Source organism: Zonotrichia leucophrys, chromosome 6, assembly GCF_028769735.1.
Source record: "Zonotrichia leucophrys gambelii isolate GWCS_2022_RI chromosome 6, RI_Zleu_2.0, whole genome shotgun sequence".
NCBI classification, from domain to species: domain Eukaryota; kingdom Metazoa; phylum Chordata; class Aves; order Passeriformes; family Passerellidae; genus Zonotrichia; species Zonotrichia leucophrys.
This window is the reverse complement of record NC_088176.1, coordinates 10,520,576-10,548,557: the sequence shown is the minus strand read 5'-3', so window position 1 is coordinate 10,548,557 and position 27,982 is coordinate 10,520,576. Positions and strand designations below refer to the sequence as shown.

Sequence of the window (27,982 nt, the reverse complement as noted above, 5' to 3'; positions counted from 1 at the left end):
AACCTTCTGCAAACCAAGAGCAGGTAAGACATTGCTCCTCCTTAGCTCAACAGTGACAGCCCAATGCACCTCTGAGTCCCAAACCCAAGCCAGGCTGGAAACATTGTGCTGTGATTGCAGTGTCAGCCACAGGAGAGCTCTTTCCAAGGCTCAAAAGGAAAAAAATGCACTAGTGGATTTCCGCACTCTGCACAGAGCGGTCCCTTATCCATATTAACTTTTATCACAAAGATACAGGAGGGCCTAAAGGCTTTTGGCTTTCCCAACGTCATCCTTCTGAAAAAAAGAGCTGCATCTACCACTTTTGTTGTCCCCAAGTATTTCACTTCTTTCTGAGCCCAGAGACAGCATCTCTCCTGCTGTAAGAGCTTGTACCTCTCCAAGTAGCAAAGTAATTTCCTGCCAAATTCAAGAAGGTAAACAAAATACATCTCTTCTGGCAAAATGTCTCCACACCAATTTGTGTAATTGCCCACGTCTCTGAAGAGGGCCTCGTGTGCATACAGCTCTGACTCTAAGCCTTGAAATACAATTATGCCAGATGCATCAGACACAACTGACTGGCTGGTTTCTGTCAAACCTCCACAGGTGGTGGCTAAGAAAGGTGACTCTCATTCAGACATGCTGAGAAAAAATAGTACAGTGTATGCAGGGAAAGTCACAGCATGGAAAACTAAAGGTAAATTCTTTCATCTGTACCTCACCCTCCAGCAACATCTCTGCCCATTGAGTACAAAATTTTGTCTAACAATGTTAATATCTGCCAGTGTGTTCCTTTATCACCTCCACCAAGCTCTTTTACCAAGACATAATCAGGCTTTTTTACTTTTATCCTACCTCTTATCCTCTGTCTGTGTCTTTTGTTACCAGCCAGTGCTTCTACATCACCTAAGTCCAAAATTCCCAATAGAAAAAAACCCCCTTATTCTTTCTCAAAAAGCTCACGCTTTTCTCTTTGCATCAATTCAGCTATCTGCATCTAAAACAGTGAAATGTTCTTTTCCTTCTAGAGTGTCTTTTTAGCCAGTTCTGGAGCTTAAACCACTGTTAAAACCTATTATTCTAATTACATTATCCCAATGCACAAACCTCGCCATCTCCCTAATTTTCCCCTGCCTGCTCTTTCATTTCTCTAGGCCACATCCCAAAAACTTAGCTTTCTAACACAATCACATTATTCTGCTCCAACAGCATCTTCCATTTGCTGCCCCATCCCTGTATTTTCCAAGCAACATCTCAGCACACAATTTTCCAGCCTTATCCTCCCCCAGTTTTACTAGGTCTTCTGTCATTCTCCACTTCACATTGCCCCAAAACAGAAAGGTTTCCTACCTGGTTAGAGCACATTTCCCCCCCAGCACTGGCTCTTCAGTGGCAGAAAACATTCCAGACCACAGTGGGTTTTCTTTCAATTGAAATAACTCAACATCAGCTTTTCAAAGCTTACCAACAACCATAGCTCAGTTTCTCTGCTAGAGGAAACTCTTCCTCAACAGGGTACTTATAGCTTCACAAACTTCTACAAAAGACCCTAAACTCTACATTTATCCCTCATATCCCTTCCTGGAAGTTAATCACTCCTTCCACCTGAGAAGGCAGGAAATTGCAGACAGATGGATCCTTTTCAAGGGCCTGTTGACACCCTGAGAGCTTCCCTCATCTTCCTACAAATTGCCTTCTTCTGCTTCTCCCCATACCCTAAAATCAATGCTCATCTCCTGTGCTGTGCCCATCTGTATCTTCTTCATCGTTCTTTTTTTTCCCTTTCAGAAGTTAATTGTCTAAATCACAAAAAATTTTACTTGGCTGAACGGAGTGATGGCAAAATCAATGGATCTGTAAAACCCCTGCTTCTGCGCTCCTGTTCAAACGTGTAAAGCAGCAGAAACATCCACCCTACCTCATCCCTGAGTGGGACCACTGCAATGGAGTTCCTGACTCCTACATAAAGCACTCCAGGGCATTTTTTGGGACACCTTCTGCACTGAGGCATCTGCATCTGCCTCCCAGACCATGGCTGGGCTGGAACAGCTCTCTAAACCAGGAATCAAACATTTGTCTTTAAAGGATTTCAGTGCTTGAAAGAGAAACATCGTACATCAATGGCAATTAACAGGGAGGAGACACCTCCTTGTTCCACACGAAACGCTGTCAGTGATTAACACCTTCAGGAGGCTCCTGCTTGAGTGGAAATTGCGCACCTTGGGATCTCCGCTGTCAATCTGCTCAGCAGGGGAAGGGGTCAGAACGCTGAAAAAACAGTATTTGGGCTTTCAAAAATGTTTCTCTTGCAATTCATTCTCCCCTTGAGTTTCCGTTCTAGTTAACAAGTGGTGAAGCTGCCACACTTCTGATTTTCCACTGAGCTGTCCTCAGTAAAAGCTAAGACAGTTTCAGGAACAAAAAGCAATATCTGATATTCAAGTTCCCTTCACCGTAACTTTATAGCAGCCAATAAAGATCATCTCATGGCAAAATATTGCCAAGATTAATTTTAAAACCACCTTCCTAGCTACATTCTCCATCTGAATGTGTCAGGAGCCAGCATTTCTGTTCTGAGGAATTCAGGCTAATGCTTGGTTTCAGTCCCAAGAGGGAAAGGCAAGATCATTAAATTTCCCATAAGTATCAGTAAATATTTTTCACCTGATAGTCAATAACACCAAAGCATTTCCTCTCTATAATATCAGAACATCAAAGATTAATTTCAAACACATATAGAAATGTGGTTCTGGACACTTCAATGATTATCAGTGATAAAATCCCCATAATTGGTTCTGAAAGGAAAACATTTGAGCCTTTGAGACTACCCTCTGAGTTGCCTCCCTGCAGCACCTTCAGTACCCAAAGAACTTCAGCAAAAATCCTATGGTGATGCCTTCCATGCATCTGAGGAGACTCAGCAAAGAGGAGAAAGATGGAGCCCAAATCACTCCAGGACATAAAAATACAGTTTTTAACACACAGGGCCCAAGAATACACAGAGCCCATTACCAGAAGTGAGGGTCAAAGAGGACAGAGGAACAAGGCACTTTAACACTTTTTTATATTTGGTGTGAAATATGTGTCCACCATGCTGTCATTGTCTTGGTGCCAAAGCAAGTCAATTGGCAAGGTTCCCATCACAGCCTTTGACACTTTCAGAATGCAGACAATTTTGGTTGATATTTTAGTGTAGAAAATGTCACTGAAAATGACATACCTCCAAGAAATTTTCTGATTTTGACTAACTGTATTTTCTAACTGAAAATTCTTCTGACAACTTTCTTCCCCCTGACAACTTTCTTTCCCCAAGTGGCTCTAATATTAATATTTAATGAGTTATGTGTCTCAGTGGTGTTTTCAATTTACTGACGTCATCTGTCCTATGTAAACTCAACACAGAGGGTGAATATTTAAGACTATGTGTCATCCTTCTTCTTCTGTCCTTATTGCAATACTGCATTCATTCCCCATCCTTCATTATACCATGTATTGCTACAATGAAATATTTTCATCTCCTAGCAGCTGCTACTGCATAATGTATTTCTGGATCATCTGAGTAGCTTGTTAGGAGGAAAATTTACTAATGAGTTAAAATTTAATTTGTCTTGTGTCATCCCAGTTCAGACATCAACCACACAATGCCATATATTTAAGCAGAAGCCCAAAATTACAGACATCTTTTCTCTTCTTTGAACTCTCTCCAGCAACCATCTCCACATATGTCCTTATTTAAACAAAATGATCTCTATATGAAGGATTAAGTGCAGGTTTCCTGAGTAACATTTTTTAATGAGATGCTGATTCTTTTGTACAATATTCTCTGCTCCTCATAAAATTTCTCAAAGTATTTCTTTCCCCTACTTGCTCATAGAGGTTTGTTTCACACCAAAATTCACCTTGCCAAATGCAAGATTTCTCAGAAATTACTCTTTCTGCCTGGCCTTTCAATACCTCAGTGTCAGAAAGGAATAGAGATGGATTCTTCTTCTGCTTGCCTCAAAGCAGTTCTTGGCTTAGATGAATTCTGATTTATGTGAGTGGAAAAGGCACAGACTCCACATTTCTCCTCAACTACTTCATCCTGAGAGGGTGCCAGATGCAATGGAGATAGGAGATATGGGAAGGATAGAGAAAGGCAGGCAATGAAATTTTCTTCTCTTTGTGTGTGCATTTCTCTTTCAGTCTGACAGGAACACTGGTGATCTCTTAACTCTTTTTGGAAGGACCTTTGGAAACTAGTTTGGGGTTTGTTTCCTTATTTCACTTCACAGCCATCCCTCAGATGCCTCACTGATAAGCCTGCCTTAGGAACTGAATAGCACTGAAGAAAATTGGTGCTGCTGTACCCAGGACAGACACTGACAGCAATTTAAAAAGTACATGCACAGCCATCAAAACACAGGCAGATAATCCAGAGCACAAACATTTCCTGGAAATACTTGTTACACTTAACATCACCTTAGAAGTTCTAGGAAACATGAGAATCTCTTTGGTTAACTCTGCTTTAAGAGAAATGTGATGTTCATTTGCACTACAGCAGTATTTCACCTCCACTGTTTGCCGTGGTGAAAACACAGGTACAATAAAACTGCCAAGACAGAGCTGCTTCCCAAGGAGGGCTGGTAAAGAGCAACACCCAAACAGGACAGAACAGCAGCACAAAGCAATTCTACATGGGACAAAACTAAAAGGAGAGCTTGAGAAGCAAGTGGAAAGCACCAGAAACATTCATTTTCTCTCTGAATCCACGCACAGATCAGACAAACCATCAGTATGAGCGTTAATTGCTTCACTGCATTCTGTGTGTATCTATACCTTGTGTACAGACAAACTTTTCCACTGCAATGACAGCCTGCATCCTTGTGCCTGTACTTGTGCAGCTGGCAGGCAGGAAGGGATGTGGCAGGCGGCCATAGCAGCAGCACCACCCTCATGCTGAAGGCTCCAGGTGCTCCCCTCTGGAAGGATTGCTATTCCTGCTGGCCCTGCAGCCCCCTGCTGCCAGCACCTGCAGGATCCCGTTTAATTGCTGCCCAAGGAGCTCCTGTTTGACAGCATCAGTGCAGGCTGCCCTGGCCCACAGGCTGACCTGCTCATCATGACACTTATTAGGGTTATGTTCACCCTCCATTAATACAGAAACATTTGCCTTCCCAGCCCTTCTGCATCAAGGGAAGGCATCAGCACTCACACACCTACACACAGGTGTGTGTGGCTCTCTCCTTGTGTGTTTACTGTTTATCCTTTTTTTTTTTTTTCAGGAATCACGCTCAGAACGTGTTGCTGTCTGAACTGTCACTGCCTGTCACATTACAATGAGATCTCTGCTTTCAGAAGCCAGTTCAGGTTGTTTAATCATCACTCCCCTCCAAGCTGCCCATCACAGGGTGGTCGCCAGGCAACAGCATCAACAGACAGGGCTGTGGGTGGCTGATGAGGAGGAGGAGGAGGATGCAGCACACATTGGCAGGGAGGAAGAGCTCACGTTCCCATGGGAGAGGGAGCTGTGGGAGCTGCTGAGCCTCCCTCTATCTGATGGGATCCCAGCCTGCAGCATCATCAAAGTAACAGGGATTTCAGCCATTGCTGAACCCAGTATTTGGGAGGGAAAAAAAGATGCCAAGAGCCTGGTGCATGGCACAGGAGTGCAGAGCTGGGTCTCCTCAGCTCTCATAGGGGCCTGTGTTCCAACTCCCTCAATCACAGGCAGGATAGCAGGGCCCTGCTTTCATGCTCTGGCCACAGCCACGGGCACAGACTGGGGTATCAGACAGCTAAAATCAACCACACTCACTCCTTTAACAACTTTAAAATTTTGGAGTGGATGACAAGTTTCTGGAGAAAAAAGAAAGATCACATGTCATCTTACAAAAGTTGAAAATAAAATTGAAGGCAACACCAAACTGGAAGCTTTTTGTCCAAAAGATGAGCTGGAGAATATTTTTGTTTATTTTTGTTGTTTTCAAGGATACACAATTAAACAGTCATTTGTTATTGAAACAAGCACACAGGATCAAAGCATCCTTCTGTTACAATAACCTAAATATTTACTACTAAACTTCATCAGCTCTTCTGCAGTGACACGAGGTCACTGGATCCAGGCTAAGTCCAGATCTATGTAGGCCAGATCTATTCTCTTCTCATCTCATCTCTAGCCCAGGCTCTGTCACTCTCAGTATACTGAGGGGGTGTGTGGAAACATGAACACTAATGAAGTGGAGAAGGTGTAGTGCAGTCTCTCCCCGTGGTGCAATCCTCAGCCAGAGTAACACCTCAGGGAATAATCACTTCCCAAACTTCTCTAATATGGTGGCATTTTACCAAGGACCTGTGCATATTGAAATTAGGTTTAATGTATCTCCTGCTTTGCTGCTGTGTCTCTTAATAAGGTGTTTAACCTGTCCTATAAAAAAAATTATAAACTATTCTAAAGTTTCTATCAAAGTAAGATCTCACTTTTATTTGCAGATAACCATTTCCAAAATTTGATTTGATATGATTCCAATAATGATTAATTTAAGGATTTTATCTTTCTCTTACAGGAATGTATTTTTTTCTTGGAAAACTGAATTGAAAGCAATGGAAAGCAAACTAATTTTCTATATCATGTTCTTTGGCATACAGAGCTTGATTTTCAGCATAAGTATTCTTTTTACATCAGAAAAATATATTTACACTTACCTATAAGTAAATAATTAGTAAGGTCCTCAAATATTCACTTGAATAGTCAATGGAATTCACTTTTCCTACATTTGTTTTCAGAGAATATCAGGTGAAAGATACTGGCACAATTTTTGACCAAGACAGGGCACATTAAGGTGTTTCTAAAGATTTAAACTGACCCAGTGACACGCACAGAAAGGGAGCATATGACCTCTTTCATCTACTGAAATTATACTTTGTAGTTAGAAGAAAGATTTTCCAGACAAAGTCCAAATGATTAAACGGTGTCCATTTCCACATTAGTGAGGAATTTCTCAGTGCTTTCTGAATTAGGAACTTTATGATTACTTTACCCCTCCCATAAAAAAAGCGCACCTGAGAAAATCACATATTGAGCAGGGAAAATTTATGGAGATAAAAGCATGCCTACATTTGTTATATAAAATATTTCCCTTGAATTATTTTTTCCCCCACCTTAAATTTAGTGGGGGAGGTGAGAATGGGGGGAAAAAGAGAAACAGTTGAGAAATGACATGGGATTTCTCTGTTGGGTTACCTATATAGCCTAAGATATTTTTTTTAAGGAGTTTATCACTTCCTCCTGATGAAGTGCATGAAAATTATCTGCAAGAGCTCATGGCACTGATGTCCTTACACAATCACCAGCAAAGGTGACCTCAACCTCATACAACTGGGATGTGAACACTGGCACTGGGCTGTGACATGGTGGTGTAAATCATCAAAAGCTTCCCATTTGTAGGTAAACAGCTTCCACCTCAAAAGCCCCGATGAGATGAGGGGTTATCTCTGGAGTTTTCCCAACAGGACAAGAGGAATCACAAGGTCCTTGACCTTCCTGCCCCAGCAGAAGCAGTTCTGCCACAAACACAGCACTGGGAGAGGCCCTGTCCTGGTTTGGGCTGCTCCCGTTGGGGATGCTTGGCATTGAGATGCTGCAAGAGCTGCATCTTCCCTCCTTCTTCCATCTAAATCTCCACCTGTTTCCTCAATCTCCTGCTCCCCATCACCCCCATCAGGGGCAGCTGGGCACAGCTGCCCTGGGCTTGTGCCCGCCATGGCAGCTCCAGCAGCCGGCGTGCAGCCACAAGAGAACACTCCTCCACTGAGGGACTCGACGGGAGGTTAAATTAAGTTCTTACAGACCCTCTAAAAGGAAGGAATTACATTTTAGGACATATCCTAAAATATCCTGCTCCTTCTGAAAATACTTTTATGCTCCCCAAGGAGAGAAAGTACAGTACTAAGTAAAAGTGTTATTGTGTTACTAGCGCTGAGAATTAGGGATTAAGGGCTCTTACATTAACTGTTGTTTGATTTAAGATACAGCCAAAAAAATTCCAAGTGGCACAAAAATCATTTTACTGCATCAACTTTTATATGCATTTAAAATTCCAAAATAATTACTTTATCACCCAGTGCTGCCATTTGAATTGGAATCAAGGTCCATTTTCATTTAACACAGAAATGTCAATTAGAGCTCTGGGAGTCATTGATTTTTTGGTTTGCTGGCCAGGTATAAAAAAATAATTGAGGAAAAAAAGCACCTTGTGTCAGTCTTTATTTTTTTTCCTTCTTGGAAATGTAAACCTGAATGCAGCTTTGCATGTGGATGAACAGGATCTAGTACACAGATCTTTTAAGATAACAGCAGTTACCTAAATATAGGTAAAACCAGTTTGAGATGCTGTGCAATTCCCATACCTGGACATCAGGAAGGACACAGTTCCCACAGGATGCCCTTACTCTGTGAAGCAGCAGTCAGAGGTAATGCCATCTCAGGTGTCCAGCACACTGAATCAAGGTTTTTGTATCACTGGATCATTATAAAATGCAGAACATAAGAACTGGAAATCCGTTCCAAAAATGCTGCCTGATTCAAAACAAAAAAATGTTGCATTTAAACTTTCACGACTTGGGCTTGTTGAGGGCTATTTCTCAGGAGCCTTGGAATCAAAGGAAAATCAATGTGAACGTACAAAATGCTCTGGCCAAGCTACAAGAGCATTTTCCAGAGAAAGAAGTCTTTAATGGGGCAGTTTCGTTCCCCTGGCTGGAGCTCTGCACAACGTGAGGGCTGTATTCACTCTGACATGGTATGAAAGGCCCAAAGGATGTGAGACTGTCCAAGGCCAGTGCTGACCTTGCAGCCCTTCCCATGTAAAGCTGTGTCACAGCTGAATGGGTCCCTAACCCCTCCAGAATGAATTAAGGACTTCTGACCTCCTGGCTTCCCCCTCTGGACTGGCTTCACCATGGTCGCCAGGTTAGGGAAATACAAACGTCATATCTGAAGCCAGGAGGAAAGGGAGAAACCCATTTTCTATTATAAAGTAGTGTATTAGGAAGATTGAAAGCTATAACCTGATTGCTTTACACAGTTTATAGCCTCTCGATATTGCATGAATGCCAGTTGCAACTGTCAGAGCTCTTCCATTATTCTCCTTAATCTCCCCTTGTGATGGGATTTGCATATCCCACCTGTCAGAGGCAGGAGCTCCTCACCATCTCCCAAACTCTTTCACAGAGACCAGCATCACACAATGACAAGCCTTTCTTCCAATCCTCACAGATTCTCTTTCACTTACTGCTTTCTCTCAGAGCACAGCTCTTCTTATTAACAATTTCCCATGTATCCTATTTCATATTCTGTATATGAAAAGCCTATGTTTTATCCAGTCAGGAACTATATCTAGAGATGGATTGCAACACAGAAGAAAGAAATACTATGCCTGTTGAGTCATTTTTTTGAAAAATCAAAACACACACACAACAAAATAAATACAAAAAAAATCCTCAGGACCTCTGGTTAAAGGAATAAAGTCCTACTCAGTTACAGGAAATTTAGAGGTTTCATATCTAGACTGCATGTGAAGTATTTTATTATCCAACAGTACTAAATATAATAAAGACAAAAATTTGAAACAAGGGACTTTTAGCAATATTTTAATTTGATTTTATTTTTTTTTCTGGTTTAAATTCCCATTTTTGTTTCCTCACAATTTATTCAGCCCTTCCAAAATATATTCTCAGTAGCTCTAGCAAGAGATTAGCCTGAAACAGTCTCAGCATCCGGTGCATTATACTCTTAATACTATTATATATTCTTCTAATTTGTACATAATACAGACTCCATCTCACTGAATTATACTAATGCCAACATCCTCCTTGCATGAATCTTTTCTGGCAGCTGTTTCCAGCACCCTAGGAATCAATCTCAATACAAAGAAACTGACACTGGGGTCATTCCTCACTGTGGGTCTCACTGAGCATCTGGCTCTGGGCTCCACATCCACACTCATTACCTTAAAATTCCTTCTTTATAATGATTCAATTGTCATGGGCTATCACAGCATCAGGCAATAAAATGCTGGTCACTCATGGGATGATGCTGGCACCCCTGAGAGTTTTACTTTGGAGCCACAGCTCTGCCAACAAGAGAAAGGCAGAGGCTATCAACTATGTCCTCTTGCATGAACATGACATTTGGGCAAAGGCTCCAAGTGAGATGTAAAACAAAAATTTGTATTATGGTCCCCCATTCTGGACTGAACAGAACACTGGCAATTTAAGGTACTAGCCATGCCTTTACTGCCTCACTTGCATAAAACAATATTTTTTATCATCTTCAATCATCAAAAGCAAAATTCAGATTCAAATTCAAGTTCTTGGGAACCTGACTCCTAGAAATTCAGAGTTCACTGTCCAAAACCTGTTGTACAAGCAGATACAAAAAGAATGCTTGCTTGATTTAGCAGATTTAGATCTGAAGCTGTTTAAACCAGAGGCTGAAAGGGAATATCATCACTGCCTGTAAAATAATTCCAGGGAATGTAAGTGCCAGGGAGGGAAAATAACTTCAATTAAAAGGAATGCATACAAATGAAAAAAAAAAATAATCTAAATTGCCCAATGGCAACATTAGAACAGAAATCAGAGTAGTTTCCAACAGTCAGAAAAAAGGCTTGGAACAGCTACCCAAAAAAGAAGAAGGAAATAGAAGGGTGAAGAATAGAAGGATGTACATGTAGATGTTTTAGTTTGATCAGTCATGGCTGTTGGATGCAGTAGGATGTGCCATTCTTGAAACTCCTCATTTTTACAAAGTGGGTTTGAACACTTAAGCTAAAAATCTAACAAGAGTTTATTCACAATTACTTTGTCCAGGACAAAATACAATGCATTGGAAATACACAGGTGTGTCATTATTCTGCCTTACCTGTGCCCACTTTGTCCTGTCAGTAACATTAAGTACCACCTTGCAAGCAACACCTAATGCAGTTTCATCTTGCCTAAAAGCTCTCCTATAAGAGACCTAACTCTTCCCCCGCTGTCTGTTGTAATCACCTGACAAGAGCAATGATGACCTTGCAGGCTTCATCCTGCACTGGACCCTTCAGCTGTATCAATCTTCTGCTGTGGATGGAATACAAAACCTGTTTTGTTTTGAGACACCTCTGTGTCTCTATCAGTCTGATGAGGATCTGCTGCTGCAGAGGACCTATGAAAGCTCAGCTTTGTCTTTGCCACCATGTTAATCACAGAAGCTTGAACCAGCTGTTTAAAGGTATCATGCACACGTAAAAGCCAATCCCCAGGTACAAGGCCAAGTGCATGCTCAAATTCTCTGCCACACAATTTGAGATCTACACAAACATCCAGCCCAGTAAAGCACATTGTGCAGTGCAAGGCAACAGTAAACTGCTATGATAATAACTGACTGTGAAACCCATGCTGCTTTCTTTCACAGCACCACATTATAGCACCAGCTGTGGCACCAAGGCACTCACTCAATCTCCTTCACCTTTCAACCTCCTCCAGTTTTTTTTTTTCTTTCTCCAGAATACTTTCAAATTAACAGATAAGGCACTGATCTTGCTCCAAGCCAGCTTAGGACAGAAGCAATCTTCATTTTTTGTAAGCCCTGCAAAGCATCTCTATCCCAAAAGCTCATTATGGACATCACCTAGAGACTTGCTTCTCTCCATTAAAACCAGGTCTCTCTTTTAGCTCCACACACAAATATCTGCTAGCTCTTTTCCCCTAGTCTATAGCATGGCATTAAGGGACTCCAAACCTACAGTGTCAGGACATCATGCATTAGCAACACACTTGGGATCTCCATGAGCTAGGAAACCTGCCAACTTCCACACCACTGATGACATTTCTCAGTGGTGCAATAAGGCAGGAGATCTCACCTGTGTATCTTGCAGAAGAGATTTGACAAAGGTTTCAGGTCACATGAACTTTTACTCCAGTTTTATAGGGGCCAGTGGAAAGATGCTCAGGATCTATCAATGCAGGTAAGTACTGCCAGGACCCCTTTACAGATTCAGCAGTCTAGGCTCTTATTATATTGTCAGAATGATTTCAGGCAAGGTGCTGGCTTGGGCCAGTTAACACCTCCTTGGACCATCCTGGCCAGTCCAGCACACAGTGCAACCACAGACCTTTTCAGCACCACCTTTTGCTGCAGCTGCTCTTCTCTGTCTTGCAGACTGAAAGAGCTCAGGATTGTGGAGATGCAGGACAGCTTTGTGTGCCCTCACTCACCTGCACTGGAGTCAGAAAAAGCCCAAGGCCTCACTGTATTTTAACATAACACTGGATACACTCCTGATTTCATCCTCATCAATCATCTGACAAGCCAGTCTTGCTACACCTATGCTCTCCTCTGGGGAACTTCTGCTGCCTCCATCAGTGAAACAAGGTACAGAGGAGAGATTAGAGAATATGTGAACTGTGTCACTAGAGATGAGCAAAGCATGCTCCAAGTGTCTGGATGTAAATGTGGATCTGGAGAGCAAGCTGTCCAAGGAGTACCTAAAATCATTGATGATCCAAAATAAGCACTGATCTAAAACAATTTATATTGATGGAGACCTGGACAACTTGTACTATAATTTATTATTCTTACTATACTTGTGGCTTAGCATACAGTGAAATCAGAGCAAAATGCCATCAGTTCAGTGGTGCACACACTCAATATAAAATCACAGCCAAGCCTGAGAGAAGCTGCAAATGCCCAGAAGAATCCCATACAGAATTCAGGAGTTCATTCTCCTCCACAGCAGCATTGCAATTATATCCACATCGCTACCAAAATAAGGATACAAGAAACCACAGTGAGGCTGACAGGATAAGGTACACTGCAATACAAAAAACTTGATGGGGACAATGCTTTAATTTTCCAGTTTTTCCAGCTAACAGGATTTCAAATGTTTTGAGCTTTATTTTTGTTTTTCCTGTCCTCACAGAGACACTGCAAACTATGATCTTCTTCACACTGCCCCTCTGCCTGGCAAAGGCAAAAATTGTTTGACAGCAGCACTTCCAGAGCACACAAGAATGAAAACGAGCAGAGGTGTGTTGCATCCCTGTGCCACAGCATGGAAACTCCAGCAGGAAGCCAGCAGCTGCTGCTGTTGGAGTGCAGGGCACTGGGCTTACACAACATCCTCACAAACAGCACATTGGGACCCTCTGCAACTTCCAGGCAGGCAAAACTACATATTCTGTGCCCTAAAGGAAGCCTTTCCCCCCAAGCCCATCCCACTCCCAATTCCAGCACTGATGGGAACCCAGAACCTCCACACAGTGACAATGGGTCAGTGCCACTTTGGACTCCCTCTAAACACACACCATTGACCTCTAAACGCACAGCATTGACAAGCCTGCTGTGCATCCAAGTGCTGCTGGCACCCAGCTTCAGTCTGTGTTGTGAGGGGGCTGCAAGCAGAACACAAAACAGAACAGCACTGCCAGGGCCCCCACAGTGAAGGGGGGAGCAAAATATCCCTGTACACGATGCAACCTGCAGCTCTTTGGGAAGGACAGTCACAAAATATTTCCCCCTGAAAACATCTGTACACCAACACACTCAGAAAGTAAATCAGTCCCTGACAACAGCAGCCTACACTACTACCACAGTGGGCAGAAACACATACACAAATATATGTGTACCTAAACACATATATAACAATAGATGTGTCTTGGAAAATGTACAGGTGAAACATAATGGCAGTGATAGAGCAGAGAAACTGCTGCCTGCTGGATGGCTTTTTATATCAGAATCTTTTTTCTTTAGCAAATGGGTCACTTGAAACCAGTGTCAGTCTCAATACAATTTGTATGAACAGACCTGACTTCCTACAAGGCAGCTTCTGTTCACACAACTATTTAAGAATAGTCTAGCTGAGTTGTGAAGAAAGGAGAAAGTCCTTCAAAATGGAAATTACATCTATTCCCTTGTCAATTAATTGATTAAAAACTTCCTGATGAGACCATAAAACCATGTCCCAATTAACTAGGGCTGAACCCCACAGTGAAGTCCTTACGACATCCGCTGCAATTTAAATTGAGTAGCTCAGTACAATCTACACCAAAAGCAATTCATAATGACTAGACTATTATTTCAAAAAGTTATCAGTCTCCTAGTACTGAAAGCTGAGAGGGAGGCCAAAGATTTCTGCCAAGCAGCCAGAAACCTTCTGGCATTACAGCTGCAGACACCTTAGAGGAGAGCCTGAGTCCCTGTTTCTCCTGGGAACTTGCACAGGCAGCAGTCACAGAGTGGTGGCATCCCCTTCTCTCTCATTAGCATTCTGCTTGGTGTCCCTAAGAGCCAAAGTTGGAGAGTCAGGACAGACAGATCCCTCCACTTCTGCTGCTCCACAAGCAGGGTTAAGGGCAGGCAGAGAGCACTCCAAGCAATTTACCCTTGCCTTCCCTGGACCTCAGCCCCAGCTCCAGGTACCACGGCAGCAGAGGCTGGAGGGTTGGGAACTTTGATGTCATGACTATGGCTCCAGCCTGGCAATCAGTTGCCTACTTTTGTGGCCAGTTTTGTTCTGCTTGGCTCAAGTCAGAGCTGTTCTGATGCTATTCCTGAGACACATGCAGGTTATGAGGAAGAAACAAAACTCTCCTGCTTAACACCTTGGTGGCAAGAGGCAAAAAGCAGCTTTATCCCCTACACAGAGGCACCTCGGAGGCAAAGTCCTGAAGCCCTCCAGCATCTCCACATCAGCAGGGCCTGGGGATGAGCCCTTGGGCTGACGTGGGCCCCCACAGCCGGCAGGAGGAGAAGCAGCAGCAGAGGGGCTTTCCCTGGGCATCCTTCCAGCTGAGCCTGCCCGTGAGGGTTATCCTGGGGAGAAGCTGGATGCGAAGGAGCATCCATCCCTCTGAGGAGACCCTTCCCGTGCCGCGGGCGGGGGCAGCGCTGGATCGCGCCCCGCTGCGGGGCGGGGGACACGGGGGCCGGGAGGCGGATGCGCTCAGCGGGCGGGCGGGCAGCGGAAACTTTTCCTACTCCACAAGAATGGCCCTTTTGAAGCCCTTCTGCCCCACTGCACACTGCTAAGCGAAGCCAATCCCCGGCGCCCGGAGGCGCAAAATCCCCTTCGAAAAAGAAAACCCAGCACCCCCCACCCCCGATTACACACACACGGGGGAGCGGGGAGGGAAGAAAAAGAAGGGGAGAAGGGGGAAATAAGTGAAGCACGGAGGAGCCGCCCCTGCCCGCGGTACTCACGCTGCTGTTGTGGCCGGACCAGTGCACCATGGCCTGGTTGTGCGCCGAGTCTCCGGCCAGGGCGAAGGTGGTGCTGGCCAGCCGCAGCTCCTCCAGCCCGAAGCGGGCGGCGCCGCCGTCCCCCGGCTCCCGCCCCGCGGCGCCGCCCGGCCCCGGCCCCACCGAGCCCCGCGGGCTGCGGCCCCAGCGCCGCCGCACCGAGCCCGGCCCGGGGCCGCCCGGCCTGGGGGGGCCCTGGAGCGCTCGGTCCTCGGCCGAAGCCGCCGCTGCCGCTCGGGGACGGCGCTCCCCGGCCACTTTCTCTGGGTCCCTCGGCACTCGCCGTGTCTCCCAGCCGCTGAATTGCATCCCCGCGGGAGCAGGGGCGAGGGTCGCCTGCAGCCCGGCATCCTCCGTGCCGGCCTCTTGCCCTCTCTCACCTCCCTTCTCCCCGAGGAAGCTCCTTTGCTCCTTTTCTCCTCTGTCGGTCCTCAAGTGCATCAGTAATCCCTGCTGCGGCTGCTGCTGCGGCTGCACCTGGGAACGGCAGGATCTGCAAGTTATTTCTGCGCCGGTAAAGCCATAAGTGAAGAGGAAAAGCCATGTCCAGTACAGGAGAGCAACGTGCCAGGCTGGGTACCAGCCAGCAACTTTTTCCATCGCTGCCGACTGCTGATGAGTGCGAGGAGAAGGAGCAAGAAGGAGAGGGCAGAGCGAGAGAGCCGGGCGCTGCCGATTCCGCCGCCGCGGAGTAAACACGGCGAGAACTCCACGTAAAGTTTCAGACTCTTCTGTGCTAGATGCAGCCGAGGGGTAGAGGAGATTACTTTCTTCCCACCTCTTTTTTCCCCCTCTTGCTTCCTTTATCTTCTTTTGCACTTTTTCCTTTCGTGTCTTTTTCCCTTCTCTTTCTTTTCTTTTCTTTTCTTTTTTTTTTTTTTTTTTTTTTTTTTCCCAAGACTGGTGTTGCTGATGAGGCTTGTGATGGAAGGCAAAGCCACAACCACACGGGGGAGGAGCTGATTTGAAATCAGAGAGAGAGGGAGAGAGAGAGGAGCGAATCCTGGCTGGTGATTTCTCCCGGCTGCGTCTGTGGAAGTCTCAGCTCGCTCCTCTCCCGCTCGCTCTCTCTCTGCCCCCTCTCCCTTCGCCGCTTGTGCATCACACTCCTCCCGCAGCCAGGCCGCCCCGTGTGCCGGGAGTGGCTGTTTATTCACTCCCCCTCTCTCGCTCACACTCCAACGACGGACTTACCCCAACTTTCAAACTCGTGTCATCCCATCCCTTCCTCCCCTGTGCTTCCCGTCAGCTCAAACCCCTCAGCTCCGCAGCATACTGAAACCTCCGCGCAGCGACTGGAAGCAGATGTGCAAAGTGAAGGAACAGTACATGCGTGTGGGTATATAGTCTTCCCAGAGGAAATATTTTAATTCGAATAATTAAGTGCTCTTAAAGGTCTGAGCAGGCTCTGAAATAACCCTTTCTTTCTCCCTCTTCCCGTGATTGGTGTAAGTGCACGGGAGTTGCTCAGAATAGGCACCTGTGCTTGCTTTTACAGAGGGAAAGTGGCATTTCTGCCCTCTGTTCCCTCCCCCGCTTATGCTTCACTGTACTGTCGCGTACAGTAGCTGCTGATGCTTAAATAAATCACTCATGCACGGCAGAGATGTACCCACATAAATGCTGATGGAGACAGGGACAAGTTTTTGGAAATGAAATGACAGCACTTGGTGGAGAGGGAGATTCCCTTCCAGCGGTTTATCAGCAGGAAAAAAAAAAAAAAAAAAAAAAAACCTCCAAAAAACAACCCTTGTTGGTTTAGCTGTCTCTCCGGCTTTCAGGACCAGCAGTTTCCCCCGCAGGAGCTGCGCTCCTCTCTCCGTGGATGTCCTCCCCGCAGGGGGAGCAGTCACAGTGGTGGCCGGAGGAGATACCAGGGGCTGCTGCAGACCCTGGTGCCTGCTGGCCACGGGAGCTGCTGGTCCTGACTACAAACAGCACTGCTGGTTACTGCCTACACAGCAGGACAGGGCCCTGAGCTGTGACAGGCACTTCCCAATGCCCATGAAAACTGGAGGGAATTGAAAGCTGTTCCACTGAAATTATTCCATCCCCGTCTGCCTGCTCCCACTCATTCCCATTTGATTTACGGGAGAGTTTATTTTTTAATTAATATTTTTAACATTTCCTTCCTGACACGGAAGACCTTATTGATTTTCTTTTTTTCTTTTTTCTTTTTTTTTGGCAGGGCATTTCAGAAAACGATTTACAGATTTGTTCCACATTCTTCTAGAGATTTCACTCAAATGCTCACTGGTGACACGTCTTGGGATATTAGCACAGCACCAGAGGTGAAGGGAGACTCACAGTAATTCAGGCTGGGCATAACTTCATGCTGCTTACAACAATGATGGATTGTCTGCAGTGTAACCACCTGACCTCAGCTAAATCTAGCAATTAACTGCATACCTGTTTCCACATCTCCCAGCTAAATGGTTACTATTAGTTACAGCCTGTCGGGTAATAACAATAATTAACACTCACGCTTAAACAGCTCCTTTCCTTTACTAAGCCCCAAACTCCTCACAAAGGCCACTTTTGGGGGAAACTGAGTCAAAGTATGATCAGCAGAGTAGTAATGATTGGAGGTGGAGCTACCTTGTTATCAGCCCAATCCTTTATTTTCTGTTCAACAGATTGAGCAGGTGGATCTATCCCAGAGGATCAACTAAGAAGTGTCACCTTCTCAGCACAAGTCTCTTAAGGAGGCTTTAATCTGAAGGAATGAATTTCAGGGATGAGTAGGTGAGACAGAAAAAGAACTTGGAAGAAGGAAATTAGTAAGAGGTCAGAGGAAATTTCTCTTGGGATTGTTATAGAGGTTTGCATGTCAATGAGTGGCTAAGGCTAAGGAGAGAAACAATATAGTTGTCTCATTTAGGCAGATGATTATCTCTGCATTGTGATGAGTGGCCATCGAGTGATAGGGATGTGCCCTGAGCACATCTTATGCAGTGTGCACACACTACACCTGCAGAGCTCTTCAGCAAATGCACAACAATCAGTCATGGAGAGAAAACACTGGATCCATCCAAGGACCACAGACACATTTTCCAGCTTAGACCTTGTTGTGGGTGGACACAGGAGACACATACAGTATGAGCCTTCCCCTGAGCCCTGTTTTCGGGAATTACCAGTTTAGGAGATTCTAACAACAGCAGAAACTGCACCTGATCCCTTACTTTTAATAAGTAATAATGTAGTAGGACTTTTAATGGACCTGTCTTCCCAAAATTTGTCTAATCTGTATTTATACTCTTGGTGTCTGAGGCAAGCTGTGATAGTCAAGCTTACAATCTGATTATGTGTACTTTTGAATACTCGTGGTCTGCTCTTATCTGAGAGAGACATTTTAAATCGCTGTAATCTAATCTTGCTGCCAGCCATCTTTTGCCACAGATGATGTGATGATTGAGCCGTCAGAGATAAGAAAGCGGAGTCTTTGGCACAAAAGAATAATCTGCTGTCCTTTGATGTAAGGGATAGCTTTCTCGGTTGGGAGCAGGCACCGAGTTCCTGTACTCAGACAAAAAGAAGCTGCTGTGATGTGACTGAGCTCCATGGCTGTGCCCAGAGAAGGGAAAGACTGCTTTCATTGGTACCCAGACCTGAGGCACCACCTGATCTGATATTTCAGTACCCCATGTGCAGCTCCAGCATCTGGTGAGAAGGTGTTTTCCATGAGAGCTGCTACACTACCTGGTCAGGAGACTGTTCTGTTCCACGTGTCCAGTATTGCCTGGGGAGAGGGGATATGAACAAGCCATAGGAACCATGGAAGAAGAGGCAGGTATAAAACATGATACCATGAGAGCAAGTTAAAATTGCAGGTTTTAGCTGGCCTCTTCAGCCTCTGCCTTTGCCAGGATGAGCAGTGGCTGGGGGTTTTCAACTGCACCAGGAGGAACTATCTCAAAGCCATAGATCTGCACATGCACAAGAGTGTTGGGGAGTTTCTTGCTTCTGGGTTCAGGAAGAATAAGCTGGAATCTAGGGAGGGGAGCAGATGCCATTTCTAGGTATATGTTGCAGTGGAGCAAGCATCTTCCTCAGGATTTATATCCCAGCCCTGAGAAGAGAAGCAGGAGCAGCTTGAAACGTGGATGAGTACACAAATCTTCACTTGGGACTGGGCAGGTTCTGAGACAGGTGGAAATATGGGCTTGGTCAAGGACATAAATCCTTATGACAGTGATTGCAATAATCTGCCATCTGCAGGAATTCTTTCCCCTGGAGTGTTTCATATTCGCAATCAGAGACTACCTTTGTGAAAAATGTGCTCCTGAGAGACTTCCTGGCTCCACAGCATTTCTGTCTCCTGAAACATGCTAGGCTATGCACCCTGTGTGATGGGAGCACCTCAGGGACTCTGCCAACCCTGCCTGTCCTGTGATGGAAGGAAGGGAGAAAAAGGAATGAGAGAGGATATGGAGAACAAAACAGAACTGGATGGGCTTAACCAGCTGAGTTTTTAGTATAAGGCAGGGGCATAATATAGCCTGGCCTTTTGTGAATCTGAATGCTTTTAGACAAATGAGTATAATCTTTCCCTAGTAAATATTTGTATCATCAGGATTTTTTGAATCTACACTCATTTTAAATAATGACTTTTCTCAGAGAAGACTGTGTAATGAAGGGAGACCAAGAAGAACACTGCTCCATTGATTCCTATCAAGCCATGGTGAGTGATGAATACTGTAGTTTGACATTGCACATAATTCCCCCAAACAGAATCTCTGTTAAAACAAACAAACAAATCAGGATACAACAGGTCTTGTTGCAGTTTCCCTTGGGGGGGAAAAAATGACTTTCAGCTGTAAATATCACAAAAACTTGAGTGCTTGTTTTGTTTTGTTTTGTTTTCTAAATAAGGTTTGGATGCTCCATACTTTAAATAAAATAGGGACTAATTATATATATATATATATATATATATATATCAAACCAACTACTTCCTAATGCTTCTTTATTTCACTGAACAAATGGAAATTATTTAGCCATATAGCTTGTTTTGTAGCAATAGGTAAATATTTGTTAAATAGGTGTTATTATAAATAAATCCTGTTACTTCTATTGGAGCATTGCGTTTGACAATAAGTGACCAAAATATTTGACAAAAATCTGTAACTGAAAGAAAACCTCTATCTTCTTTCCACTGAGATTCATTTCCCTTCTTCAGACTATTTTTGGAAAGGTGATTGAACTATTTATTTTTGACACTAATAATTCCTCTAAATTAATTAACATGAAATCTCTCCTTTGTTATTCCACACAATCAAATGCCAAACCAGTGCTGTCCTAAAATTAGGCTGGTGCAGCTTTTAACAAGGGCTCCTATTCATCTGCAAATGCGTTGCAATTTTGCTTTAGTTGTCATAAATATTAACAGCGAGGGCTTTTTGTTCTTGTACTCCCTCTTGCTGCAGCCTGTTGCAAAGACTGAGGTTTAAAGTTATCTCAAGAAAAGGGCAAGAATTTGATATTTTATAACTTTGAGCCATTTTGCTTTGCTAAATCCTCAGATGGGGAATTCAGACGTCCATGTATCTGGCAATGAGGCTGGGGGCTGAGCAGATTCATTCAGTGGGATTGCCTCCAAGTACAGGAAGGTGCTCAGCACCAATACCTGGTTGCAGTTTTCATCAAATCCTGTTTATATTGAAATATCTAGTCGTGCTTATTAGCCAGCAGCTCTCTCTGAGGACAGTAAGACTTGTCTGGATTTTCTCCTCTGGAAATTCTCTTATGTAATTCCTCTGTTTCACTTCCATTTCTGGATCCAGAGCGTTTTCACACCATCCAACTAACCACAAATGGGACAGCAAACCCCACACTCATGGTACAGGGTCTGTTTTTACTTTCTGGGTTCAGGCCTCCTTCCTGCTCTTACAGCTGCAGGCAGATACTCCCTGGACCAGCTGTGCCAGGTGATAAAACAAGGGTGGATTTGCCATGGGAGGAAGGGAGCATTGGAAGGGAGTTACCCTCTCCAGAGAAGCTCCTACTCCCAGTCAGGTGCTGAAGCAATACTCATGTGGCTGCACAGCTACCATATCTGTGCTGGTGTGGAATCCAGCACTCTGCCACAATCCTGGGACTGAATACTGGTTCCTCTCTTCTGATATCTGCTCCTCTGTGCTGATCTTGAATTTCAGTGTTGCAATGATCTTCTCCCCTTGTGATCTGGACACATCAATCCATTACCACCCTGTGCTCCTGAGTTTTGCTTGTCTATCAGGAATTACCATGGGATTTAGGAGCAAAAAAAACCCCACAGGCCACAGAAGACTGTGGATGAGAAAATCTGCTGCTTGAAATTCCCAGCTGACATTCTCTCGTGATCAGTTTTTGCAGCCTGAGAAACCTGGAAAGCTGCCCTGAAGAGCTGGTCTTAGATTCTGCTGGGTTTCATAGTTGGTTGAGTGTAAAGTAGAATTGCAAGAGCTGCACTTATATCAGGACTGCACGCACTCAGCTGGTGCTCTGAGCTTGCAGCTGAGGTGAAAGCTGAGCTGGAGCTCACAGATAGAATGGGCTGTATTACAACAACTTTGAAACTAGTAAACATTGGCAAAAGGAGGAAGCCTGAGGTGTATCTTGTAGTCAACTCATTCACCACTGCCAATATGAATGATAACCACAGGGATGACCCAGCAATTGTCGCATTTCATCCTGACTGTTTTAAAGCAACCCCATAATACCCAGAAGGTTTTTGCCATCAATAACTAAAATGTATGCTGTGAACACTTTCAACCACATGAAAGGCAAGAATGCAACAAGGAAAAATGAGAATTAATTTAGCAAGTCATGCTTGACCAACCTGAAGGTCTTCAGCTACTAAGCAGCTGACTATTTTAACACTGACTATTTTAACACTGGCTCCAGCAAAGTCTCATGGTAAACTGAGGATTATGGCAGGTTTTGGCAATTGACAGAGCTGTGGAAGTTGGTTGCATTGCAAGTGTCAGCGACTGAGAATCAACTGACTAGAAAATGTGTGGGGTTTGCATTGGGGTTTCTCTTTGCAAATAAGGCAAACTGCATATTCTAATGTAATGTTACTACCAGTGGTGGTACACACTGCCAAACAAAAATTGGAGACTGTTGTGCTCTAACATCCTACATTTGGCCATACTAGAAAAAACTGGCCATTACCTGACTCTGTTATTCCTGTGGGAATGTATCTTTTCTATATCTGACTCTGAGCAAGTTCCTTTCTCTTCTTTTTGTTGTGTGGAGATACAAACTGCAAACTTTCCTTTCCCTGACCAACAGAGGGTCTTTGCAGCTATTCACAATAATTTGCAAGTGGCTTACCTGCATCCACTGAGTCATTTTCATTCCATCATCTTCTATTCCTTTCCAGTTCCTCAGGAGAATCATGGCTGCTGGATGCCTCTGATTGTCTTTGCAGCCTTGCAAATCTGCAATTTGAAGCAGACTGATCAAGTGCAGATAATAGTTTCCTGTGAACAATAAATATCAGTCAGAGCCTGACCAGCCTTCCACAGAGTCAGGATACTTCTGTAACATAAATCTTAAAAGCCTAAAAGGCATAAAAATCATTTGTGTTTTCTTCCTTTTTCAGAGAATACTGAACTTCAGTTGTCACTGGGGAAGTTCACCTGACATTCTCTCAGCTCTGGGTTTATCTGCATTGACAGGACAATAAAAGTTCTTGTCTATCACTCTAATGCCATCACCCTTGGCTTCTGCACTTGGTTGTGGAAGAATTTAATGGAGGTAAGAGAATAATGATGAAGAGAAAAAGATTACAAACTTAATGGCCTGTGAATGGTGTTTATAGTTTGTCATCGTTACAGATGGTGTTTTCTTGCTTGTGCACCTTGCTTGATTTCGCTTAGCCAGAAGTGTTGATGAAGTAGAAGTTCAAAGTACAACTAAAGATAAAATTCCTAATAGAAGAAAGAAACCTTTTTACTTTAAACTACCTTTTTACTGCAAGAAAAGTAAAAAATAGAAGAAAAAAATGAGAACCCTTGAGGCTGATGGAAGATGTGAGCTTGCTCATTGACAGTATTTTATTTCAGAACTGAAAAAAATGACCAGAAAAAAATTTCTGTGAGGCAACTCTGTCCTGCTTCACTGATGCATTGTTTCTTAAGTCATGGTCAGAAATCCTTTTCTGGAGACAGTTGCATCACTCACAGGTCAACCAGCAGAGCTTTCCATACACACACTCCCATGGTGCACAATCAGGAGAGAAGGATCTGCTCATCAGTTAAACCTGTCCTCATTTACTCTGCCATTTCTGCCTAAAACAAGGTGTGGGATATTCACATGAATTTTGCTGCTAGGTGATAACCAGGGCAGATATCCACACCTGAGCAGCAGTGCACAGTCAGAGACACCTTCCCAACTGGGGCATTTGTTTGGAGAGTTAATGTTTGCATAGGATCTATCTGACCAGAAACCAAGGCAGAGGAAGAAAGCGAATCTTCCTCTCACCTTTTCCCCCTCCAGCCTGGCAGCTCCTTCAGCAGCTTCTCAGATCTGTGGCACCCAGCTGTGATTCTGTAGCTTGGTGGGACAGGGAGAGATGCACCCTCTAAGGAGGGAAGAGGAAACAGTCATGAGAGACAGCTTGTCCTCCTACCTTGGTGAGAAACTTCCAGAAGGAAGGAATTGGAATGTGTAGGGGAAAATCAGGAGAAAATGCAAAGAAAATCTGTATTTCCTTGTTGTCAATCTTTTCATCAAGAATCGTGAAGTGAATTTCAGGCTCTTGATGTCATGGGTTTATGTAATATTAGAAACATCCTTCATTTTCTTTAATTTCTTTAAAAGAAATAAGAAAAAATAACTAGTCGTCTTAACTGTGGAGAACATTGCAAAGACAAAGCTCTAAATCTAATCTGAAGTGTTCCAACACAAAAACAAAGCCAAAGCAGTAAAATTAAAATATTCCACTTGAGCATTTCAAAAAGGGTTTCTCTTTCTTTTTATTCCCCTTTAAAAATAGTCTCTGGAGCTATTTTTGCCAGCCACAAATCTGGTGTTTTTTTGGTTTTTTTTTAATATGTGTATTTAAAACAAATAAGTTTATGTTACATACATATAGATAGATATGTAAAAGGGAAACAAATTTTTTTTTCTATCTGGACAATCTGTTACAATCACCTTGAAATTAATATTAGTTTTCTGAATCTCTTTGGTCCCTTTTTTAAACTCCATTTGGCATAGAATTTAAAAAAATCAGTTATTTGTGTGATTTAACTTAATTGAGATATTTTCCAGAACACCTTGCAATATAAAAATAATTTATTTCCATATGTTTGGATAGATTCTTTTTTGCTCACAGGGCTTAGCAATTTGTCTGGGACATCTGTGGGTGCAGCACCTGAAATATTAAAGCTCATATACAAATATTTGTTTCTGGTAAACAGGACACTGATAATGTAATTTTAGGGTTAAACTTAATATTAGGTATAAAAGAACTCTATAAAATAATTTCAAAATAGTTAAAAATTATGTCAGATTTTTATCAAAACCTTGAACAAAAAAGAAAAAGAAATCCCCTCTTCATCAGTAAAAACCCTTTCATCTAGAAAAATGAGACTTATTAAATAAGGATGACGAAAAAACAATAACTCTGTCAGTTTAATACATGTATACACACACAAAGGTCAATAAATAGCCCAAGTAATGGAAGGAACTCATAAGCAATGCTTCTGCTGATTTCATTGCAAGCATTTCCTGAGATTACATTTATTTTTGTGAGTATTGTTGCTTGGAAAGCTCTGTGTGTTTAATATCTATTCTCACATCGAGAAACCTTAGGGGAAAGACTCCATTTGCATTTACTTTCATGTAATTAATAATAATTCAGGATTTGTGCCTTTCTTATGCCAAAACTGTGCTTGCCAGTGTTTGCAGTGTATATTAGTCCAAGTCTGAATCACTCTGATTTCCCCCTCTGTTTGAAACAATGTTTGTTCAAAAGATATGAAGTGTGCTTCTCTTTTGTCTTCATTCAATCCAGACTAGATTTGAACATTTTTATCCAGACTCCTGGATATTCTGCTTTAAAATGGCTTCAATTTTCCAGTCTGACCAAGTCTCCGTGTGCATTTTTGTTCCTTTATGCCTGATTGCAATCAGTGGGAGCCTCGTCATTCATTTCCATGGAATTGGGATCAAGTTCGTTTGCAGAATAACAGATATGTTTGCTGTCATGAAATAAGCCAGATCTCAGGGAAGCAGCATCCAGGGAACTTGAGAGAACAAGGAATAAATTCAGAGTCTCTGATCTTGCTTGGGAGGAACCTAAGCAAGTCCTGGTTTATTAGTGGTGACTGCCCTAAATAACACATCTTGAGTGTCTGCCCTTTAACTGCAATAAAAGCTTCTTTTCTCACTCAGGCTCTCCCGGTAGTCAGCTCATTTTAGTATTTTTTTATGAAGCCTCTGTCTTCTGCAAGATTTCCTTCTCATGATTTCAAATACTCATTGACACACTGGGTATTTTGGTGTTTTCAGCATCTGTTGACTCTTAGAGGTTCAAACTGCATCTTTTATAGTTTGGTTCTTTTTTCATTTTCCAAAAGAGGTAAAAGTTAAAAAACAAGACATGGGCCCTGGATTGTTTTTTTTTTTGTTTTGTTTTGTTTTGTTTTGTCAGGTAGGTGCATCATTCTGCACAATCTTATTGCGTCTTTGTTGTTGTTTTTGCCAGACAACATAATTATCATGATTGGTGGGTGGCCAACAAAGTTTTAATTAGATCCAGGGGGATTTGAGCAGGACTATGTATTAAAAAAAATGCAAAACAACGTTGCTAGAATTATTGTTTTTTATGTTGTGAGTCATCCTCTGTAAAATACGATGTTGCCTCTTTGCATTTCCAGTTCTGCCACTCTCTTCTCCTGCCTTGCTCTTTCCCTTGGTTCACAGGGAGTGGTGAACTGGCATTAACATCCTTACACTGAGCCAGTCCTGCCAAGCTACTGCTGCTAGAAAATGTCCAGCCCCTGCCAAACAGAGCCATTGATCCTCCAGCTTGTGCCAGTTCAAAGGAGCACGGGATGCATATCCAGCCTTGTGGAAGGGCTGACAAGTGATTTGGGGCAGGCGGTTGGCACGGACATCAGTGAGCAGCACTGGAGGCAGGGAGAGGGCTGCACTCAGGAGATCTTTCTGGCTCTGGTTGTAGTTATTAGCTTTTGACTGGAAAAGGGCTGTTTTTTATTTATTCAGTAATCTAAAAATATCCTGGTAATGAATTAACCTGAACAGGGGGAGGGGGACAAAAAGCCACGCATATTGATTTTCTAAAAGCAGGCAGGAATGCTGTTATTTTCCAATTAACGTTCAGCATTAGAGAACAATCCAGCTGGAAAGAACCAGCTAAGCAATTCCAAGCTTTTTGCTTTCTGCACTTTTTCTAGTGATATTTTTCTCATTTAACTTCTTAAAAAAGAAAAACCCTAATAACAATTTAGGCCATTTCTTTGGCTAATGGGGATTAACTTTTTGTGGGCTCCAGTGGCATGGCTATGGGATAACTATGGTACAAATCCAACTGTTCCTGCTGAATCAGAAGGCATGTTCATCTAATAAAGGCTGACCCTGCTCCAGTACTGGAGAAAAGTGTGAGACAAACCATCTGAATGCAGTATTCATGATAAGGAAGCTTTTCTGTGAAACTCAGAGCAGGTCTGGGTTTCGGGTGAGACTGGTGATGAGTTCTAGTCTGATTTTGGCTGTCACCCTTTTATTTCCACTTCTCTGTTTTATTCTGTCTCGTATAGTGTGCATGGCTCTTCCTTCTTATGGCTTAGCCTACTCAAGGCTCACCAGAGTCAATAGTAAACAATGAGTAAAAATGACATTATCACATCCAGCCCCTTAAGTCCCCTTTAATGCCATTGAGTGCAGCTGAATGCTGTGACCAGGAGCAGCCTCCACCACCAACCCAGCAGCAGCTCAGGGCCACACCACTGGCTCTCCACTGGATGCTGCAACTCAAGTTATGCACCCAAAGCAATGAGCAGTGATAACAGGGAAGCAGACTGGAAGCAGGGAAATTACCACTTTCTGAGTAAACACGTGCACACGCAGGTCAACATACATCTGCATAAATTGAGATCCTTACTTTTTAAACAGGTTTCTGAGGTTCTATCTGAGTTTTCAAGTTTTCTATGCCTCCTGAATTTTTATCTTGCTCTCTTGCAGGTTGCCCTTTTCAAATTATTAACTTTTGCAGGGGTGAATTCTACTGAGTTTAAGCAACAGCAGAGGTCATCTGGCCAACAGCATATGCTGTATTTCCATGTAATTTGTTCCTTTTCCCCCAAATGCTCCAGGGACTCTGGCTGCAGACAGTTCATATTGGGACTTTACCTGGTAAACAAGTTGTGGAAATAAGTGCTGAAACAGAATTCATCTTGGATTTGGCAAAGCATTTGGAAAAACTACAAGCACACATTACTACTATAGTGAGACAGAAATTTTGCCAGATATTTCTGAACAGTTTTGCATAAATTTCAATATATATATATGTTCTTATTTAGCAAATGTTTATTTAGCTATCACTGCAGTTTTCCTTTAAGGGTCTAGGAAGGGCCCAGGGAGAGCGACAAAACCACCAGCTTTTGCTGAGGGATGATTTGCCCCGCAGCCATACTGTATGCTCAGAGTCTGGAGACAAATTTTAGGGCCTGGATTTATTTATAGTGTTTAATAGATGCTTTGATAATTACTTGCATGGGAGTGGAAAAC

General features: G+C 43.3%; 1 protein-coding gene and 1 long non-coding RNA gene across 5 annotated transcripts in view; one reads left to right on the top strand and one right to left on the bottom strand.

The window, feature by feature from the left end:
- SORCS1 (sortilin related VPS10 domain containing receptor 1) overlaps positions 1 to 16,272 on the bottom strand; it is a 256,566-nt gene extending 240,294 nt beyond the window's left edge. For 3 of the 4 annotated variants that reach the window (XM_064717509.1, XM_064717507.1, XM_064717511.1), the window contains exon 1: positions 15,203 to 16,155. In XM_064717509.1, the coding sequence (XP_064573579.1) occupies positions 15,203 to 15,841 (639 nt within the window). In that variant the 5' untranslated portion in view covers positions 15,842 to 16,155. Of the gene's footprint in view, positions 1 to 15,202 lie in introns of all 4 variants that reach the window. The other variant, XM_064717506.1, reaches the window with a different exon arrangement.
- A 125-nt stretch (positions 16,273 to 16,397) lies between these two features.
- LOC135449972 (uncharacterized) lies at positions 16,398 to 25,583 on the top strand. Its single transcript, XR_010440911.1, has 4 exons — positions 16,398 to 16,576; positions 17,430 to 19,922; positions 22,830 to 22,984; positions 25,364 to 25,583. It is a non-coding gene; the product is annotated as an uncharacterized LOC135449972 (long non-coding RNA).
- The last annotated feature ends 2,399 nt before the right edge of the window (positions 25,584 to 27,982 follow it).